The sequence below is a fragment of the Pithys albifrons genome, chromosome 9 (genome assembly GCF_047495875.1).
Source record: "Pithys albifrons albifrons isolate INPA30051 chromosome 9, PitAlb_v1, whole genome shotgun sequence".
Lineage (NCBI taxonomy): Eukaryota > Metazoa > Chordata > Aves > Passeriformes > Thamnophilidae > Pithys > Pithys albifrons.
The window spans coordinates 1,091,810-1,113,990 of record NC_092466.1 but is presented as its reverse complement, the minus strand read 5'-3'; the positions used below and the strand labels follow the sequence as shown (position 1 = coordinate 1,113,990).

Sequence of the window (22,181 nt, the reverse complement as noted above, 5' to 3'; positions counted from 1 at the left end):
CTCTGAGAGGAGCAAACCTGCCAGGAGGGAAATCCTTGGGAAAAGCAAGTGCAGAGGCCCCAGCTCGGGGTCAGTGCTGAGAAACACAACCCAGAGAGGGTTCCCTGGGGCTTGGAGGGATGAACCCAGTCAGGGGCTCCCAGGGGCAAACCCAAAGAACTCGCTGGGAATCCAGAGGAGTCGACTCTGAGTCTCCTGGGAATGTGCCATCATTGTTTCACTGCTCTGACTCCTCTTCCTTCTCACCCCAGATCAGCAATCCCAACAAGGACCTCAGCAACAGGGACTGTGCTCCCAGGGCAAGGGGATGAAAGGAATGTTCACCAAGGGAAACCCAGGGGAAGAAACCAAGATATGAGGAACTATGTTTGGAAAAGCAGACCCACAAAGTATTTGGGAGAGAGAAACAAAAAAGCTTTAACTGTTGCTGAACCATTAAATGTTTACACAAAAGTCTGTAGGTTTGTTAGGAGGGCAAAAAGCAGAGGAGAAAATCCCCCAACCATCCCAGGAACCATCCCTTGTTCCCAATCCCCACACTGGTCAGCATTTACTCACTGAGTATCTTGCACTTTTACTAAAGAAAAAAACCCACCCTGACCTAACATTTCACCTTTGATTTTTCATCCTATTTATCTTGGTTTGAGTCAAATGTAATCCTGCTAAGGATGTAAACACACAAATTGCTCTTCAAACAGCATTATTCAAACAAAGGGATTATCAGGATTTTATTGGCATGTGAAGCCAAAATCAACGAGCTCCAGGCTCTGGCAGCCATTGCACCCCAATTTAGCTTTTAATTACAGCTTCCTTCATTTCCAGTGTCTTGGTCATAGACAAAAGCAGAGCCCCCCTGGATCTGTACCCTCTGCTCACTCCAGTTCACTCCTCTGCCCAATGATCCAACCAACTGCAAATAAATGTCCTCCACCTGGCCTGGGCTGGGGGTTTGGGGGAGGTTTCAGGGCTGTTGGTTGAACTGCAAACCATGAAACCCACTACATTCTTAATGTCTGTTTTTCCAGCTCCAACACTGGGTTATATCCAACCCCTCCCAGGCACTTACCTGGACAGAAGAACATCCAGAAGATCCATCACAGATGGGCAATCCAGGAGCAAGCACAGGAAAACACAAAGCAGCTGGAGACTCCAGTGGGAAGGAAGGAGACCAGGACCGTGTGGGCAGGGACAGCTGGGCAGGGGCAAGGGCAGCTCCAGGGTGCTGCCCATCCCACTCCTTGTCCTGTGCCAAGCCTGGGCACTGCCTGGGGCTTGTGTGGGGCTCCAGAGGGGACCCCCTGCACCCACAGCTCTGGTTCCTGGCACTCACTGATGGAGGAGGTCACACAGTTGTGGCCCTTTTTGGCATCACCAGGAAATGCCAAAATCAAGGAAACCCCCCCAGATATTATTGGTATCTCACTTTATTCATACTCCAGGAAGGAGATGCCAGTGGAAGGTTTAGATGTGCAGTTACATTTGAACCACAAAACACCATCAGGGGAAGACACTGGAAAAGTTTTCACACAAAAAAGGCAAATCCTGCTGTGTTTCTGCACCTCCCACTGTCCCAGGGTGCTCCAAGCCCTGTCCAACCTGGCCTGGGACACTCCCAGGGATGGGGCAGCCACAGCTGCTCTGGGCACCTGTGCCAGGGCCTGCCCACCCTCCCAGCCAGGAATTCCTCCCCAGTGCCCCATCTAACCCTGCCCTCTGGCAGTGGGAAGCCATTCCCCCTGTCCTGTCACTCTTTCAATTAGTCAGAGTTCATTTTTCCAAGGCACTGGGAAATTCCCTTTATTGACCAGATGATAAAAATGCCCAGCACACCTAAAGGACAATTCCTGTCAGTTGGACAAAGTCCCCCCTCCCTCCAAGCAACCAGAAATCTGTGGATCTGAGGAGGAATAACCCAAAAATGAGGCCAGCTGAGAAAGAACTGATGCTCACAGAGTGTCTTTGAGGCAGCACAAAGGCAGAGAGCCCCTGATGGCCAGCCCAGCCAGGAGTCCCAGCTGTGTGGCCAGAGGGACTCCTTTGCCCCCAAGACCCTCAGAACCCTGAAGGATCTCAGTGGGATTTGCCCCAAACCAAGACTGGGAGGAGCCCCCTCTGGTTCTCCATCTCCCCAGTGAAAACCACGAGATTTGTGTTATTTTCCCCATAGTTTCAGAGAAACACAGAATGTCCTGAGTTGGAAGGGACCCACATGGATCATCCAGGGCAGTTCCTGGCCCTGCACAGCCCCAAGAATCCCACCATGTCCCTGAGAGCATTGTCCAAACGCTGCTGGAGCTCCAGCAAACAAACTCTTCAAACAGTTTCCAAACTTAACACCTCCCCTAAAAATCGGCTTCAAATATTTCTTAATTAAAAAAGTTAAATATTTATTTATACAAATATGATGAGAAAAATCTCATGCAGACTTTTCACAGACAGGACCCACACTGGGATGGCTTCACAGAGGGGATGAGTTTGGGGAGGCTGAGGGAGAGGTGTCGCTCCCACCCACCATGGGAAGTGTTCCTATGGGACACAGGCCAAGATTTTCACACTCTTCACCAAGATTAACAATGAATAGCTGGTTACTACTACTCAGAGGACTGGACAGAGACGTGTGAGCAGTGGGTGATGGATTCCTGGGACCACCAGACCTCCACACATGGGAATGCAGAAAGTTGCCCAAAGATTGCTTGAGATAATTCCCCATAGTGATGAAAATACCTTGAGATGGTTATGGATGGCATCTGCTTCTGCTTAATTATAAACCTGCACTGGATTCATACTTTGTGTATATTACAAGTAATTTGCATAATTAAAACAATTAAGGGTTTGACATATCATGGCAATTAGAAATGCATCAAACTCTGGATGTTGTACAAAAGAGAGCTTCAATATGAAACATTAATCCTTGGAGAACAAAATATCCTTCAGATTCCTGCAGAACAGCCTCCACCAGTCCAGAGGTGGCCACTGAGCTCCACCTGGAGCAGGTTTTGCCTGGGAAAGCCACTCCTTGTCACGCTGAGGAACCCCAACTCCTTCTCCTTCCTCTGCACTCCTCCTGCAGCCACAGCCTGGGCTCGGGTCCTCACTGCAGTTTCTGGGGCTCTTATCTCATCTTCCGTAGCCTTATCCTGTTTTCTTTGTCCCTCTTTTTAAGGATAAGTATGAACTGATTAAAAAAGTGCTCTTGGTCCTTCTTCTTCTGGACGAGGCGGAACCGCTGGTCCCGGCCGTGCTTCTCCGCGAACTCCTTGAAGGTGCTCCTGGGGGAGACAGAGACCTGTCAGGGCTGGGCATGGCCAGGCCACCTCAGGCTCCTGAGCTGCTCCTCAGTTCCACACACCCCCCAGAAACGGGCTGTGCTGGGAATATCTGACAGGATGGGATGGGGAAGGAAAGCAGGATGATGGTGGAACCACCCGGGTTTGGTCACGTGGACCTCCCTGCAATGGGGAAGGTGCATTTTGATGGGAAGCTGGAGCTCTAATGGGCACTGTGGGCATTGCTGAATCACTGCCACATCATGGCAAGGCATTTTTATCTGAACTCTGGATAGTTGACATCTCCAAGGGGCCCACTCTCCCGGCAGCTTTCCCCCTTCATTCCCTTTTAGGCTGCACTCCCAAGTCAGTGCTCTGAAACCACAGAGATTTGGGATTTATTTATCTCACTGTGCACCAAAATGGAGCCAGAGCCCATTGCAGGGGGCTGAGCCTCCTCCCTGCCGGGGCTGAGCCTCCTCCCTGCCGGGGCAGAGCCTCCCTGCTGGGGCTGAGCCCCCTCCCTGCTGGGGCTGAGCCTCCTCCCTGCTGGGGCTGAGGCTGAGCCCCCTCCCTGCCGGGGCTGAGCCCCCTCCCTGCTGGGGCAGAGCCTCCTCCCTGCCGGGGCAGAGCCCCCTCCCTGCCGGGGCTGAGCCTCCTCCCTGCCGGGGCAGAGCCTCCCTGCTGGGGCTGAGCCCCCTCCCTGCCGGGGCTGAGCCTCCTCCCTGCCGGGGCTGAGCCCCCTCCCTGCTGGGGCTGAGCCATCTCCCTGCTGGGGCTGAGCCCCCTCCCTGCCGGGGCTGAGCCCCCTCCCTGCCGGGGCTGAGCCTCCTCCCTGCCGGGGCAGAGCCCCCTCCCTGCCGGGGCTGAGCCTCCTCCCTGCCGGGGCTGAGCCCCCTCCCTGCCGGGGCAGAGCCCCCTCCCTGCCGGGGCTGAGCCCCCTCCCTGCCGGGGCAGAGCCCCCTCCCTGCCGGGGCTGAGCCTCCTCCCTGCCGGGGCAGAGCCTCCTCCCTGCCGGGGCAGAGCCCCCTCCCTGCCGGGGCAGAGCCTCCTCCCTGCCGGGGCTGAGCCTCCTCCCTGCCGGGGCAGAACCCCCTCCCTGCTGGGGCAGAGCCCCCTCCCTGCTGGGGCAGAGCCCCCTCCCTGCTGGGGCAGAGCCATTCACAGGCTAAATGGCCCCTGGCCTGTCAGCCTGGGCAGTTTTCCCCTTGGAAACATCATTGCTGGGAGCAGCTTTGAGGTGCTCCATTAGCCCAGAAATTTCCAGTTTTGTAGCAAAACCCTTCTTCTAATAACAATAATTATTCCCTCCCTCCAGCCCCATGTGCTGTTTGTATCTACGTGTCTTGGCAGGCTGTGGTCTATAATTAATTCCCTGCTTGTTTTAGTAGAGAAAACTGTAATTTCTTAGTTCCAACTCCATGTTTATAATCCATAAACCCTTATTTTCCTCTAATTCACCACTGAAGCACCGCCCTGAGCGCTGCATTTGCTGTTGGGCAGGTTTGGATCCAGCACTTGAAAAACAATGGAAAAATAAATCACTGGATACTTTATTTTCACCAATCACATCATTAGAATCCCAGAATGGTTTGGGTTGGGAAAAACCTTAAAGGTCATCTCGTTGCAAGCCCCAGCCCTGGGCAGGGACACCTTGGACTGATTAAGGCAATGCAGGAAATATTGGGGAGGGACCATCAGCACAGCACTGGAACAGCCTGGGAGGAGGAGGAAGCTCCGTGTTCAGCACTCTGCCCTGCCAAGCTCAGCCTAAAGGAGAAAGCTTATCTTGTCAAGCCTTCCCAAGGCAATGCCCACCTTGGAGACAGCTTGGATTCTTCAAGAAGCTTCTTGAATTCTTCCTTGGCCAACAACAGTTTGTTCTTCCTCTCCTTGTACTCCTCTCTGATGCGAGTCTTGACAAACTGCTCAAAGATCTTCCAGGGAAGGGAACAAGACACAGAGTCATGACCAAAGCCTGTCTGGTGCTGGGGCTGACCCCAGAGCTGCCCAGCTCAGGGTCTGCAGTTCTGCTCTGCCTGAGGTCCTGCAGCACTCACTGTGCCCTCCCACAGAGGGAGGAGCTGGGAAAGGGCACGTGAGGAGAGAGAACATCTCCAGGCAAACATCAGTGCAACATGAACCCCGATTCTCTCCCATTTTCATGCCCCCAGCACTGGCTTCCTGCCCCTGCCCAGCTGCCTGCAGGCCTCTAGTTTGGATCCTACACCTTTCCCAGCTGGCTGGAACTGCTGAAAATGAGAGCAATATTCTGTAGGTTATCCTAAAAAACCCTGAAGAGCTTTCAAACACCACGAGTTTGCACCTGATCCTCAGGCACCCAAAAGCTTTAATGTCTTTGGAATGCTCAATAACCTTCCTCTAACAGTCTGGCAGCAAAACACGGGGCAGGACACACAATATCAGGACTTTTGGTGTCTTGGAAAGGACTTAAGGAGCTCACTGTGTCACTAAATTCTGCCAACTGCCTTAATCCCATTTTAATCCCCAAACCTGGCTGGTTTTATGTTCCAAACACTGCAACACACTAAATGTGTGTTACAAAAAAGCTGTCCAATAAAAGGAGCTGCTCCTCAAAATTCCCCAAGTTTTCCATGTTCACTGCTCTCCTCCCCACTAATCACACATGAAATACCACAGAGCTCAGGAGCTGCTCCTGCCTTTGGCCATTCCCTCTCTCCAGCCCAGTTTCCCAGACTCAGGAGCTGTCCCTGCCTTTGGCCATTCCCTCTCTCCAGCCCAGTTTCCCAGGAGCTGTCCCTGCGTTTGGCCATTCCCTCTCTCAGCCCAGTTTCCCAGGAGCTGTCCCTTCCTTTGGCCATTCCCTCTCTCAGCCCAGTTTCCCAGGAGCTGTCCCTGCCTTTGGCCATTCCCTCTCTCAGCCCAGTTTCCCAGGAGCTGTCCCTTCCTTTGGCCATTCCCTCTCCAGCCCAGTTTCCCAGACTCAGGAGCTGTCCCTTCCTTTGGCCATTCCCTCTCTCCAGCCCAGTTTCCCAGACTCAGGAGCTGTCCCTGCCTTTGGCCATTCCCTCTCCAGCCCAGTTTCCCAGGAGCTGTCCCTTCCTTTGGCCATTCCCTCTCTCCAGCCCAGTTTCCCAGACTCAGGAGCTGTCCCTTCCTTTGGCCATTCCCTCTCTCCAGCCCAGTTTCCCAGGAACTGTCCCTGCCTTTGGCCATTCCCTCTCTCCAGCCCAGTTTCCCAGACTCAGGAGCTGTCCCTGCCTTTGGCCATTCCCTCTCCAGCCCAGTTTCCCAGGAGCTGTCCCTTCCTTTGGCCATTCCCTCTCTCCAGCCCAGTTTCCCAGGAGCTGTCCCTGCCTTTGGCCATTCCCTCTCTCCAGCCCAGTTTCCCAGACTCAGGAGCTGTCCCTGCCTTTGGCCATTCCCTCTCTCAGCCCAGTTTCCCAGGAGCTGTCCCTGCCTTTGGCCATTCCCTCTCTCAGCCCAGTTTCCCAGGAGCTGTCCCTTCCTTTGGCCATTCCCTCTCTCCAGCCCAGTTTCCCAGGAGCTGTCCCTGCCTTTGGCCATTCCTTCTCTCCAGCCCAGTTTCCCACACTCAGGAGCTGTCCCTGCCTTTGGCCATTCCCTCTCTCCAGCCCAGTTTCCCAGGAGCTGTCCCTTCCTTTGGCCATTCCCTCTCTCCAGCCCAGTTTCCCAGGAGCTGTCCCTTCCTTTGGCCATTCCCTCTCTCCAGCCCAGCTTCCCAGGCTCAGGGTTGTTCCTACAAGCCAAGAGAGCAGAGCTGGTCCCTGTGCCCAAACCTCCCTGTACCACTTGCTTTTCCAAGGAGACAGCACCTCCTAACATGGGCTATCCTGAGCTGGAAGGACCCACAAGGACCACCCAAGCCCAGCTCCTGGCCCTGCCCAGGACAGCCCTCCAATCCCGCCCTGTGCCTGAGAGGCATCACTGCCCAATGAGCTGAGCCTGAACTTGGAGTGTCTCCCAAGAAATCTGAATTTTGCACCATTTCTCCCCCCTCAAGGTAATTCCTGGGATATCCTGGTTCATCTGGGAGGTGTTTGGGGCCAGCCAGGGGCCAGGCCAGGGGGACACTCACCTGCTTGCGCTCCTCAGAGTTGAGCAGGAGGTACCGAGGGTCAAACACGATCTTGTGCAGCTCCTTCTCCCAGGTGGAGAATGCAGAGACCTGTGAAGCACAGCAGGAGTGGCCTGAGCAACCTCAACAGGTGTGCAAGAGGCCAATGCTCCAAGGGGAAGCCAAAGAGGAGCTCAGGAGCCTTGGGAGGATGTCTCAGAGCAGCTGGGAGGGCAGTTCTCATGGGTTTGGCAAAGCTCTGGTCACACCCACAGCACTGAGTCACCCTGGGACATCTCAGTGAGCAGCTGGGAGAGGCTCCTCCCACATTTTGGGTGGAAAAATCCATAGCAAAGAAAAATTCCATTTTGCAATCCTGTTTGTGTGGCGGAAACATCAATTCCATCTCAGGTTTAACTCCCAAAACTAAAATTCTAACCCAAGTGAGGAACCAGCTGTGACCATTTTCAAAGCCCCACATTCCTGCAGCCACATGAGATGAGGATCTCACATCCTACAGAGGTCCTTCCAGCTTCATAAAGTCATGGAATCCTGGAATGGTTTGGCTGAGAAGGGACCTTAAGGCTCCTCCAGTTCCACCAGGGACACCTTCCACTATTGCAGGACCTGGTGCAACATCCCTGGTAATTATTTGCTACAGGAAAATCTGGAGAGCATAAAATATTCTAATCACTCCATCTAATTACAAAGCAGAGTAAACTCACTAAAACAAAATTGAGTATGTGAAGTGTAATTAAATAGAGTAATTAACACCCGAGCAGGAAAGGTTTGATGAAGTAAAGTGGGTGTAAATGGGCTTGTTCTCCTCTTAGAGTGGGCAGAGACTGGAAAACTCAAAGTTCAGGCTCCCTTTGGGGATTCAGGGCCATCTCCTCCCAACATCCCCTTCCCTGAGGTCCCCTCCCTGTGCCCACCATGCCCTGAGGTTTGGGGGTTCCCCTTCAGAGCCTCAGCAGCAGAAATGCCCTTTTTGGGGTGTCTTTTACCCTCTCCTGGACACAGGTGTTGATCCAGCACAAACCCCACTTGGAACTCAAAGCTGGTTAAGCTCAGACTTTGAGGTGGGAAGGTGGGGTTAGGACAGCCCAAATCCCCTTTCTCCCCAGGATTAAGGAGGTAACACCTTGAGAAAAGACACCACCCAATACCAATTCTATGGAAAGCTTTGGTTTCCTGCCAGAAGCCCAGCAAGGAGAAGACTTTCCCAGGAGTTCTGAATAACGTGGATATTTTGATGCTGGGGCTGGGGAGGGTGCCAGGAAGAACCCAAAATTTTCCCCTTCCTCTGAGGATTTTGGGGAAACATTTGAACCTCCAACAGGGTATCAGAGATTACATTTTTACACAGGAAAACTTGCCCCAGGCTTCAGAATAAATAGTGCCTTTGTCTTGGAGCAGCACCAACACTCCCATCTACCCTAAAAATGTTACAATAAATATTCTGCTGTTGACATAATTTATGTAGGAAGATGCAGAACTACCCTGGCAAACTCCATCTGGCCCAGCTCTTTGTGATGCCATCCAGGAACTCCTTGAGAAACAACAACACGAGGAGAGAAAGGCTGGAGATGGTGGTTAAATGGGGAGATTAAAGCAGCGCTGATGGCCTGGCAGTGCCCTGGGGATGCCAAGCAGCTGGGGCTGCCCCAGGGATGCCAAGCAGCTGGGGCTGCCCCGGGGGTGCCAAGCAGCTGGGGCTGCCCCGGGGATGCCAAGCAGCTGGGGCTGCCCCAGGGATGCCAAACAGATGGGGCTGCCCCAGGGATGCCAAGCAGATGGGGCTGCCCCGGGGAGGCCAAGTAGATGGGGCTGCCCCAGGGATGCCAAACAGCTGGGGCTGCCCCGGGGGTGCCAAGCAGCTGGGGCTGCCCCGGGGATGCCAAGTAGATGGGGCTGCCCCAGGGATGCCAAACAGCTGAGGCTGCCCCGGGAATGCCAAGTACATGGGGCTGCCCCGGGGATGCCAAGCAGCTGGGGCTGCCCCAGGGATGCCAAGTACATGGGGCTGCCCTGGGGATGCCAAGCAGCTGGGGTTGCCCCAAAGATGCCAAGCAGCTGGGGCTGCCCCAAGGATGCCAAGCAGCTGGGGCTGCCCCAGGGGTGCCAAACAGCTGGGGCTGCCCCAGGGGTGCCAAGCAGCTGGGACTGCCCCGGGGATGCCAAGCAGCTGGGGCTGCCCCGGGGCTCTCTGGGCATCCAAAGACACTCAGGGCAAAAGCCAATTCCCCCTTATCTCCACGTTTTTAAATCACAGCAAAGCCAAACAGCGAATTTCCCAAATTTCTTAATTTTATCAGCAAATCTGACTCTTCCCCAGAAACACTTGAGGATCCCATTCCAGAACATCCCTAATACTCCCAAATACTGATTTGCTTCCCCCAACTTTACCTGAGCCAGCACAAGTCTCAGCCAGGTTCATTTATGGCCCTCCTGCATTTTTATGCATAAATAACAAAATGCATTAATGGAGCAGCTCTGGCGTGGAAACAATTTACTGCAGAGCTGCTGAAGCTCTAATTATCCACCTTTAAAGCTGCTGATTACCAGGGATAAATTTTATAGGCTTTGCTGCCTAACAACAGACACCTTGGGCTTTATTTGGTTACAGAAATGACATTATCTTTATAGAACACATATTGAGTTATCTTTAGAGAGCACAGATTGCAGTGTTGGAGGGAGGGGGAAAACCTGCACACACCAGCACAGCCCCTGCCTGGCCCTGGGCAGCCCAAACCCTGAGCATCCCAAAGCCCTGAGCATCCCAAAATCCTGAGCATCCCATAATCCTGAGCATCCCAAAATCCAGAGCATCCCATGCTCCTGAGCATCCCAAAATCCTGAGCATCCCATAATCCTGAGCATCCCATAATCCTGAGCATCCCATAATCCTGACCATCCCATGCTCCTGCGCATCCCATAATCCTGAGCATCCCAAAATCCTGAGCATCCCAAAATCCTGAGCATCCCATAATCCTGACCATCCCAAAATCCTGAGCATCCCATAATCCTGAGCATCCCATAATCCTGAGTATCCCATAATCCTGAGCATCCCAAAATCCTGAGCATCCCATAATCCTGAGCATCCCAAAACCCTGAGCATCCCATAATCCTGAGCATCCCAAAACCCTGAGCATCCCAAAACCCTGAGCATCCCATAATCCTGAGCATCCCATAATCCTGAGCATCCCAAAACCCTGAGCATCCCAAAATCCTGAGCATCCCATGCTCCTGAGCATCCCAAAATCCTGAGCATCCCATAATCCTGAGCATCCCATAATTCTGAGCATCCCAAAATCCTGAGCATCCCATGCTCCTGAGCATCCCAAAATCCTGAGCATCCCATGCTCCTGAGCATCCCAAAATCCTGAGCATCCCAAAATCCTGAGCATCCCATAATCCTGCGCATCCCATAATCCTGAGCATCCCATGCTCCTAAGCATCCCAAAACCCTGAGCATCCCATAATTCTGAGCATCCCATAATCCTGAGCATCCCAAAATCCTGAGCATCCCATAATCCTGCGCATCCCATAATCCTGAGCATCCCATAATCCTGAGTATCCCATAATCCTGAGCATCCCAAAATCCTGAGTATCCCATAATCCTGAGTATCCCATAATTCTGAGCATCCCAAAATCCTGAGCATCCCAAAACCCTGAGCATCCCAAAACCCTGACCATCCCAAAATCCTGAGCATCCCATGCTCCTGAGCATCCCAAAATCCTGAGCATCCCAAAATCCTGAGCATCCCAAAATCCTGAGCATCCCAAAACCCTGAGCATCCCATAATCCTGAGCATCCCATAATCCTGAGCATCCCATGCTCCTGATCATCCCATAATCCTGAGCATCCCAAAACCCTGAGCATCCCAAAATCCTGAGCATCCCATAATCCTGAGTATGCCATAATCCTGAGCATCCCAAAACCCTGAGCATCCCAAAATCCTGAGCATCCCATGCTCCTGAGCATCCCAAAACCCTGAGCATCCCATAATTCTGAGCGTCCCATAATCCTGAGTATGCCATAATCCTGAGCATCCCAAAATCCTGAGTATCCCATAATCCTGAACATCCCATGCTCCTGAGCATCCCAAAATCCTGAGCATCCCATAATCCTGAGCATCCCATAATCCTGAGCATCCCAAAATCCTGACCATCCCAAAATCCTGAGCATCCCATGCTCCTGAGCATCCCAAAATCCTGAGCATCCCAAAACCCTGAGCATCCCAAAATCCTGAGCATCCCATAATCCTGAGCATCCCAAAACCCTGAGCATCCCATAATTCTGAGCGTCCCATGCTCCTGAGCATCCCAAAATCCTGAGCATCCCATAATCCTGAGCATCCCATAATCCTGAGTATCCCATAATCCTGAGCATCCCAAAATCCTGAGCATCCCAAAATCCTGACCATCCCAAAATCCTGAGTATCCCATAATCCTGAGCATCCCAAAATTCTGAGCATCCCATGCTCCTGAGCATCCCAAAACCCTGAGCATCCCAAAACCCTGAGCATCCCATAATTCTGAGCATCCCATAATTCTGAGCATCCCATAATCCTGAGCATCCCAAAATCCTGAGCATCCCATGCTCCTGAGCATCCCAAAACCCTGAGCATCCCATAATCCTGAGCATCCCAAAATCCTGAGCATCCCATGCTCCTGAGCATCCCAAAATCCTGAGCATCCCAAAATCCTGAGCATCCCATAATCCTGAGTATCCCATAATCCTGAGCATCCCAAAATCCTGAGCATCCCATAATCCTGAGTATCCCATAATCCTGAGCATCCCAAAATCCTGAGCATCCCAAAATCCTGAGCATCCCAAAATCCTGAGCATCCCATGCTCCTGCTGCTCAGCCTCAGCTGGAACCATCCACTGAACATCTTTTGCCAGGGATTTAGATCAGCATTAATGGCATTACCCTGCCAGAGGGTGGGTTGTATTGGATATTGGAGAGGAATTCCTGGCTGGGAGGGTGGGCAGGCCCTGGCACAGGTGCCCAGAGAAGCTGTGGCTGCCCCATCCCTGGGAGTGTCCCAGGCCAGGCTGGACAGGGCTTGGAGCAGCCTGGGCTGGTGGGAGGTGTCCCTGCTCATGGCAGGGGTGGCACTGGGTGGGCTTTGGGGTCCCTCCAACCCAAACCAGTCTGGAATTCCAGGATTCTGTGAGTTTGGATGCCCAGTAAGTGAATTTGCCTTCCCACTGCTGGAATCATTGAAATTTGTGGTGATAAACACTGGAAAAAGCAAAGTCTTCCCAGGACATTCTGAGCCTTCCAGTTGTCCAAGACACACCATTTGCTCTTTGGGTCCATGTGGGATCCCAGAATGGTGCTTGGCCAAGGTCCCCAAGCCCTGCTGAGCCACTGCCCTGTGCTGGAACAGCTTCTGCATCTCTGGGTCTGTCTCCAGCAATTTCTTTGGGAAGGGTTTCCAGTTCTGCATGGCCACATTTGGCAGAGGGACAACAGCCACAGAAATATCCCAAACCAACATGGTCAGGGACAGAAACCTCCTCTCACTGACTGTCCCCATGGCCATGAAATTACCTGTGCAGTGTCCTGGCTGTGCCCTGGGTCAGACATCAGTGGCCTGGCTGTGCCCTGGGCCAGCCCTGGGCTGTGTGGGGACATCAGTGACTGTGCCCTGGGTCAGACATCAGTGGCCTGGCTGTGCCCTGGGCCAGATCTGGGCTGTGTGGGGGCATCAGTGGCTGTGCCCTGGGTCAGACATCAGTGGCTGTGCCCTGGGCCAGATCTGGGCTGTGTGGGGACATCAGTGGCTGTGCCCTGGGTCAGCCCTGGGCTGTGTGGGGGCATCAGTGGCTGTGCCCTGGGTCAGCCCTGGGCTGTGTGGGGGCATCAGTGGCTGTGCCCTGGGCCAGATCTGGGCTGTGTGGGAACATCAGTGGCCTGGCTGTGCCCTGGGCTCTGTGAGACCATCAGTGCCCTGGCTGTGCCCTGGGCTCTGTGAGGCCATCAGTGCCCTGGCTGTGCCCTGGGCTCTGTGAGGCCATCAGTGGCCTGGCTGTGCCCTGGGCTGTGTGAGACCATCAGTGCCCTGGCTGTGCCCTGGGCTGTGTGAGACCATCAGTGTCCTGGCTGTGCCCTGGGCTGTGTGAGACCATCAGTGTCCTGGCTGTGCCCTGGGCTCTGTGAGGCCATCAGTGGCCTGGCTGTGCCCTGGGCCAGAGGGCACAGGCTCCTTACCCCCCTCTCCAGCAGCATGTCTCGGAAGTGGGTGATCCTCTCCTCCAGGGGAGGGCTGATCCGGGGGGCTGATGGCTCCTCACTGCTCTCCTCCACTCCAGCCCTCTCCAGGCCAGCAGCTTGGGAATCTTCTGTTCTTTAACAAGGTAAGAGAGAAAAGAGTTCAGCACTTGTCAGCCTGGGAGGGGATCTGAATCCTCTCCAGAACATCCCCAAAGATGCAGGAGCCGCTGGGAGGGGACGCTGAGGGATGAGAAGTTCCCCCAGACTGCAGCTGGTTATGGAACCCTGGGCTGGTGGGACCTGGGAGGGACCTCTGGGAGCTCCTGATGTGGAAGGATGGTCCACCAGGGGCATCAGAGGGACTGGGCAGCCAAACATGACACTGCAATTCAAGCTACAGCAAAGTGACACCTTTAAAGGAACCTCTCCAAGGAGAAAGACTTTGAAGGAATCACTGAAAAGCCTCATCTTGGTTTATTTTTTCCCTTTGTTTTTGTGGTCTGGAACTCAACAGTCAATACTCATCTTTATTTTATGCTCCCAGGCACTCCAGGAGCTCATTCCCAAGGGAAGTAACCCAGGAATGCCCCAAAGTCCCCAACCCTGCCCTCCGTGGGTGCCAGAGGGGCTGTGTTGATCCTGACAGCCTTTTCCAAGATCACATCTCATTCCAGAGAAAACACTTCCCACACATTGCCCGAGTCCCTTTGCCTCCAACCCCCCTGGGAAAAGCAGGTGGGCAGCACCTCGGGGCCCACTGCAGGGAGGGACAGTTCACCTTGGAGTCATTACAGTGGGAAAAGGTCTCCATCATCTTCAGGTTTCAGCCACAAAGAAGCAGCACCACGAGAGTCCCTTCCAGCCCAAACCATTCTATAATTGTGTGATTAATCTGAGCACAAATTCAGGCTCCTTCTGGAAAGACCAGGAATGTTCAAACAATCCCAAGTTTGGAGGGAGGATAATTCAAGGAAGGCAATTTGATTTTTAGCCTCGGGCTGCATTTTCCAGTTCTGCAGTTTCCCCACTGCAGAATAACACTCAGCTGGAAATTTCAACAAGAGGAGAATGTTTTTACCTCCAATCAGAGCAATTTGATGAGTGTGTAACCTGAGCTGTGGCCCATCATCCTCCTCCTGCAAACAACTGCACTCATCCCAAAATGAGCTGCTCTGCCAGTGAGCTGAGAGGGACCACTCTGGGCCCTCATGGAATGACAGGGAGTCTGACCTCAAACCAGCAATTCCATTTGGTGACATCACCTCCAAAGGCCCAATCCAGTTTCCACAACAAAGAGCCAAAACTGAGGGAAGAGCATCCCACTGCTCTCCCAGCCCAACACCAGGACAGCTCCTCTGTCCTTCAGTCCTCACACAACTGAAAATGATGCTACAAATCACACGGAATTTTCCTCCATGCCAAGAAACACAATAAAAAATTTAATTTAGCAAATAAACAACAATCTGCACAGCAAACTCCATGAGTGCTCAGAAGGACACAGGCCATGCATCTTGGAAGCCTCAAAATTGCTGCCTGAATTGTTATTTCATGAGAATTTGAAGCACAAATGGTAATAAAGGTCAATAACAGCAACACCTCAGGCTGTTGCTGAGCCTGGAAACCCTGAGACCAGGGGGAAAAACTGCTTTACTTCAGTGGAGATAAAGCTTTTAGCCAATGTCTTTGAAATAACTTGAAATATCCTTGCAGTCTTTTGCTTAACCATTTCAAAGGAGAGTTACTGAGACAAACCCAGATGCTGTCCATGGGAAACAGGGATTACAGAGAATCCTGGAGTCTGGGGGGGCTGGAGACCCAAGGAGTGACTCCCACCATTTATCCACAGAAAAAAGAAGAGTGTTTTCTTTGCCCTCCTTTGTGCCAAACATTCCCTTCCCACCATTACAGAGACACTTCAGAACTTACTTATTTCTCTTTGTTTTGATGTTGAGCTCATCGTTTTCATCCCCTGGACAAGAACTAACACACTTGTCTGCTAAAAAGAAATAAATCATTATTAGATTGGAACTAGAGAAGTGGGAATACAAATTCCTCCAGCTGAGCTTTCATTCCTTGTCTTTGCAAGAATGTTTTAAAAACACCAGGTATTTAATCAGCCCCCCAGAGCTGCCTCCATGCAAAGGGAAGGGACAGAAGGAACTGACCATGTTCATCCAGAGAAATCACTCATTTTTCAGTCATTGCTTTCACTCCTGTTGCTGTTTGCCCTGATCCTCCCTCCCCCCAGAAGTGCAGCTGCAATTCCTGCCCAGGGAGTTCCCTGCTGGCAGCCTGGAGGGTTCACTGAGGGCACTGCCACCACCACTGCCTTCCTTCCCATTCCTCTGCCTGAATGGCAAACAGAACTCTGCCCACTGCTCTCCCAGCCCAACACCAGGACAGCTCCTCTGTCCTTCAGCCCTCACACAACTGAAAATGATGCTACAAATCACACAGAAGTTCTCCTCCGTGCCAAGAAACACAATAAAAAATTTAATTTGCAGCAGAGGGGACACCAACCCCCTGCTCCTGATGGTGGGAGTGACCCCAGGGCAGCGTCACCCCCTGGCCTGGCCTGGCCACCTGTCCCTGGAGCACTCAGAGCTTGGATTTAGTCATAAAACACACATTTACTTGTGAAATATTTTCTTTTCATCCACATTCTCTGCAGTTTCCACCCAAATTCGCATGGACAGAGCAGCAGGAGCCACATCCACCCAGAGCTGGGTTTGTGCTGGGACTCCTCCAGCCCCAACACCTTGGCTGAGAAATAGAAATATCACAGTGCAAGTGGTTCCCTTGGGAATCTCAGAACCACCAACCTCAGCCTTTCTGCAATAGACTGGTCATGAACTTGTCTTGCTCTTTGGGAAACTGTGAAAAAAGAAATTAAAGACAAATAGAGAATTGAACTGAGCTTATGGAGGGGGAAGGTTTGAATAACTTGCACTGGGGAAATCTGAGCTCACTGGAATCCAGTGGAGCTCCAAAACTTCTGCTGGGAAATGAGTCCAGTCTTTGTACCAGTGAAGGAAACACAAATCTGGTCGTTTAGTTCCAGTTTCAGTTTAAGAACCTTGCCCTTGGCTCACTTTGCTTCCCTGTTTGGAGGAAATTCCATGTTTATTTGTGTTCTTTCAGCAAATGTTGCCTTCTATTTAAATTCAGTGCTCAAAGGAACAATAAAAAGCAAAGAGCAGCTGTAACTTTGCAGTGTGGAAAGACCTGGAGCAGGGGGAGCATGAGGAGGAAAACCAAGGCAGGGCAAAAGGAACTCTGCTGATGAAACCCTGAGAGGATAAGAAGAAATGGATGAAATTCTAAACTAAGGAGAGACTGATCTCAACATTCCTAAAAATAAATGAACATTATGATGATATAAATGAATAGAATGTTTTAAATAAACATAAAATTACTATTAAGTCATAAATCACTTCTTCTTGATAAATTCTTCAATTAAAAATATAAATAAATAGGAGAACCAACCTGTGAACTGAGGAATGTGGAATGCAATTCAACAGAGACATTATGGAGCTATTAATCAGGGGCTGGACACGCTGCAGAGGCAGCAGTGGTGTTAATTTAATGAATCCTGAAGGTAGGGATATGATTTGAGGATATTTGGTGGTGCTTTCCCAGAGAGTGGAGTGACCGAGCAAGCCCAGTCCTGTTCCTGCCAAATCTGGGGGGGGGGGGTTGGTGGTGGCCTTGGCACTGCAGGGGAAAGGTGGGACTCGGTGGGCTCAGAGGGCTTTTCCAACCTCAGCAATGCTGTGGTTTATGGAAGAAAAGGAAAACCACCTTCTGCACCTGTCACCTGCCATGGGCAGCCCTTGCAGAGGCAGCTCAAGGATGGGTGTTGGGGAATGTTGGGCACGGTGAGCCCTGGGGGGTGTTCTCTTGGTAAAACACGTGGGGAGGTCCAGGCAGGGCAGCAGAGCCTTCCCAACCCCCACTGAACACGTGGAGAGGTCCAGGCAGGGCAGCAGAGCCTTCCCAGCCCACATTAAACACGTGGAGAGGTCCAGCCATGGCAGCAGAGCCTTCCTAACCCACATTGAACATATGGAGGTCCAGCCATGGCAGCAGAGCCTTCCCAGCCCACATTGAACACGTGGAGAGGTCCAGCCATGGCAGCAGAGCCTTCCTAAGCCACGTTGAACACGTGGAGAGGTCCAGCCATGGCAGCAGAGCCTTCCCAACCCACATTGAACACGTGGAGAGGTCCAGGCAGGGCAGCAGAGCCTTCCCAACCCACATTAAAGACATGGGGAGGTCCAGGCAGGGCAGCAGAGCCTTCCCAGCCCACATTAAACACATGGGGAGGTCCAGGCAGGGCAGCAGAGCCTTCCCAACCCACATTGAACACGTGGAGAGGTCCAGCCATGGCAGCAGAGCCTTCCCAACCCACACTGAAGACGTGGAGAGGTCCAGGCAGGGCAGCAGAGCCTTCCCAACCCACATTAAACACATGGGGAGATCCAGGCAGGGCAGCAGAGCCTTCCCAACCCACATTAAACACGTGGAGAGGTCCAGGCAGGGCAGCAGAGCCTTCCCAGCCCACATTGAACACGTGGAGAGGTCCAGGCAGGGCAGCAGAGCCTTCCCAGCCCACATTAAACACATGGGGAGGTCCAGGCAGGGCAGCAGAGCCTTCCCAGCCCACACTGAACACGTGGAGAGGTCCAGGCAGGGCAGCAGAGCCTTCACAACCCACTTTCCCACAGAACAGGGCAAATCCACTGGTGGATCACTGATGGGGATGACAAATTCCAAGAACCTCTCCAGCTACTCGAAGATGAGCTCAACCTTTAAATCATTTTATGACAAGATCTCTCCCAGCTCCCAGAAAAAGATGCATCATTTTAAAATCCTGCCATGAAAAATACGTGACCTGGGTAAGAAAACCCAACCAGAACCTTCAGGGGAGGGAACTCTGACACAAACCAGCCCCATGCCAAAGCAGGATTCCATCTGCCCATTCCTGGCACACCTCAGGCTCCCCAGAGAGCAGGGACAGAGGGACTGTGTCTCCCTGTGCCCCGTGGCTGAGTGCCAGGGTGCAGTGCCAGGGCATGGGGGCAGGATGCAGCCCCTGCCCTGCTGGCACTGTGGGAGAGCACAGCCAGCAGTGCCCCTGTGCCCACCTGGCACCCACCTGAGCCCCAGCACAGCCCAGGGCCCTGTGAGCACAAACCCCTCTGCAGGCAGGAGGGCACCAAGCACAAACCCAGCAACTGCTGCCAAGCCTTGAGGAAGAGCATCCCTTGGCAGGGCTCCTGCCCTGGGGTCACAAAGCAGAGCTCAGTGCTGAGCACTGAGAGCACTCAGCTAATCCAACCCTGTGGGGAATTCTGGCTCATTCTCCAGGACACAGAGGGAGCACCAGCACTGAGCAGGTCCCTGCCAAGCCACTGCCCATGTGCAGAACTGGGATCTGCAGCTCTGGAGTTTCCTGCCAGCCCAGGAGCTCCCAGTGCCATTGCAAGGGATGATCCCAGAATACCTGTGGGAATTGAGTAAATGGAATCACCACTGAAGGTCCTACCAACTGTGTTCCAGGCTGGACTGGATGGGGCTTGGAGCAACCTGGGGTACCCTGGGCTGGTGGGAGGTGTCCCTGCCCATGGCAGGGGGTGGCACTGGGTGGGCCACCCTGGGATCCTGTTATTTTATAATGTCCATTTTCTTTTAATTAGCCAAAACCAGTTCCTCAGCCTGAACATCCAGACAAACCATTGGAGGGGCTGAAGGAAGAGGAGGAGATAAAAACAGCTACATTTGCTCTGGGGCACAGGAGGATCTGCAGCTCCTCTCCAGTCCCATGGGCTGGCCTGATGGGAACCCATCTGTGAAGAGCCACAGCACCTCCATCAATCTCCCCCAGAACAAACACTTGGTAGAGGTGGAGTAATTGATAAGTGAGCCATTTTTCATTTATGCCCAAATTATAAATGCACTTGATCTTTCAGCAGAGACAACCCAGAGCACCCCAGGACCAACTCCACAACTTGTTTTTCTGCCTTGGATTTGAAGGTTCTAATTAAAACTCAGCAGCAGCCACTCAGCTCAATAAATTTGGGAACCATCGTTGGGAACACGCAGCTCATTTGTGTTATTTATTTACTCCAGATTACAAACTAAGAGAAGTGGGATAAATAATCCCTTTCACCTCAGCAGTCAATAGATACTAATTATAACCCCCTGGCTCAAACACCAAGCAGGGCCCCATCACATCAAGGGAGATTAAGACAATTAGCAACAGTGAAAGTCATGGCCAGAAAAAAGACTGGTGCATGAATCAAACCTGCTGTATGTGGAGACAATAAATAAAAAGGATGGAGCACCTTTTGAAGTGTGATGCATCAACCATGACTTCAGTCTCTCTGTTAATTAATGACAGCCATGAACAATGACCCTCACTTTTGTCTCTGGCCATCATTCCCCATGTCAGGAGTTAATTGAGCTTTCAATATGTCCTGTCATAAAAAGCATATGTTGTGTTTTCCTTCTGGAGAATGAATTTGGAATTATCAGATAAACAGCTAAAGTTCTTCAAGCCCTACACAAAACTTTCATATATATATATATATATATATATATATATATATATATATATATATATACACACACAGGCATCTGCTGATTGAAATTGATACTGAAAACTGTAATTACAGCCCGTGTTGATGAGGATGATGCCAAGAGGAAACAGCCTTTGTGGCTGGTTTTGTGCTCATCTCCTGCCACAAGCCCTGGTTCTCACCCCCTGTACCCACCTGCAGACAGAGTGTGCAGGGGGGACACTGGGAGCTGTGCCCCTCCACCAAAGCCAACACCCAGCCCTGCTGGGCTGAGGGGACAAGGCAGTGCCCCCACCAGACTGGCAGTGCCACCCCACTTCAGTCATGAAACACTATACTTTAAAACAATGACTAAAGTCTCACTTTCCCCCTCCTCCATTCCTCTAGACCTCACCACTGAAGAGCAAGAACAACTGAAGGATAATGACTATTCTTTCTCCTCCAAAAGCAGAACATTCAGGAATTCCAAGCAGCTCCAAAAGACCAGGAGCATTTCCAATGACTGCCATGCCTCACTGTCCCCCCAGTCAGGGCAGGTTTTAGGGACACCAGTCCCAGTGAAGCCCAGGGAAGCCTCAGGAAGTCAAAGGAGCACTGACAGGGGAAGGAGCAGCTCCCAGGAACAGAGATCCATTAAACTGGGAAACATATTCTTTGGAAACGTGGTGGAACAAACTCTGGACCCCCTGTGGAAGCAGCAGGCACAGGCTGGCACTCTAGGCTGTGTAACAACATCTGACTGAGAACTCAGGTATGGAGAGCAGAAGAGAAGCTGGAGCACAGGATGGGCAAGTCCAGTTGGGAAACCCTCCCTTCAGGAATCCATGGCATTCAGAGCATGCCTGGCAGAGCCACGGTTACATGGAGGCACCCACCTTCCCACCAAACCTTTCAGCCCTCATCCGAGATTCACTCCTGGGATTTCCCCCCGCCACAACTGGGCTGGATAATCATCAGCTGTGGAGTGTGTGCCCTGGGCAGCAGCTGAGTGATGTGCTGGCAATGCCTTCCTGATGGACATCCTGGAAGTCAGGGCAATAAACCACACAGACAGTGCCTTCTGAGATGTATTTTATACATCAAAGATGCAGCTCCTCTAAGGAGCCACCTGCTCCTTCGCTGCCAGTCTCGAGGGCGCCCAGTGCCCAGCTCAGCATTCCAGGGAAAACACGGATTCTGCAGCAAACAGCACTTTGCCCACAATAGTCCCCAGGGAATCCCTGCAGGAAACTGCTCCAAAGACGGTTATCAGACCTCCCCCGAGCCCCCCCGGCCCAGGCTCGGTGGCCACGGGGCTCAGCCAGGTGCCACCGTGCCAGGCTGTGTCACCTGCGGGCGCGGGCAGCTTGCGCTTGTGCGGGGGGTCCTGGAGCAGCCGCGCGATGTCCCCGCGGTGCCGCAGGTCCCGCGGCCGCTCCCACACCGACAGCTGCATGCTGGGGTTGAAGAAGAACACCCTGTCGTCTCCAGTCCACACCACACACCTGTGCCGGGAGAGACACGGGGCTCAGACCGGGCACACACACCTGTGCCAGGAGAGACACGGGGCTCAGACCGGGCACACACACCTGTGCCAGGAGAGACACGGGGCTCAGACCGGGCACACACACCTGTGCCGGGAGAGACATGGGGCTCAGACCGGGCACACGCCCCAGGGGAAAGACGTTCCTCCACAGCGGGTAATGCAGCTGCACTGCCATGCCCAGTGACAGCCCTGGGACCCACTGGCACCCCCTGGGACCCACTGACACCCCCGGGACCCACTGACACCCCCTGCGACCCACTGACACCCCCGGGACCCACTGACACCCCCTGGGACCCACTGACACCCCCGGGACCCACTGATCCCTGCCCAGTGGCACCGCCTGGGACCCACTGACACCCCCCGGGGACCCACTGGCACCCCCTGGGACCCACTGACACCCCCAGGACCCACTGACACCCCCTGGGACCCACTGACACCCCCGGGACCCACTGACACCCCCTGGGACCCACTGACACCCCCGGGACCCACTGATCCCTGCCCAGTGGCACCGCCTGGGAC

General features: G+C 52.9%; 1 protein-coding gene across 2 annotated transcripts in view; it reads right to left on the bottom strand.

The window, feature by feature from the left end:
* Positions 1–2,426: 2,426 nt before the first annotated feature.
* Positions 2,427–22,181, bottom strand: part of TCERG1L (transcription elongation regulator 1 like) — a 57,806-nt gene continuing 38,051 nt past the window's right edge. The window contains exons 8-13 of one of the 2 annotated variants that reach the window (XM_071563721.1): positions 21,467–21,621; positions 15,483–15,552; positions 13,554–13,689; positions 7,348–7,437; positions 5,085–5,203; positions 2,427–3,269 (exon numbers count right to left, since the gene is read on the bottom strand). In XM_071563721.1, coding sequence (XP_071419822.1) covers positions 3,113–3,269; positions 5,085–5,203; positions 7,348–7,437; positions 13,554–13,689; positions 15,483–15,552; positions 21,467–21,621 — 727 coding nt within the window. In that variant the 3' untranslated portion in view covers positions 2,427–3,112. The remainder of the gene's footprint in view (positions 3,270–5,084; positions 5,204–7,347; positions 7,438–13,553; positions 13,690–15,482; positions 15,553–21,466; positions 21,622–22,181) is intronic. The other variant, XM_071563722.1, reaches the window with a different exon arrangement.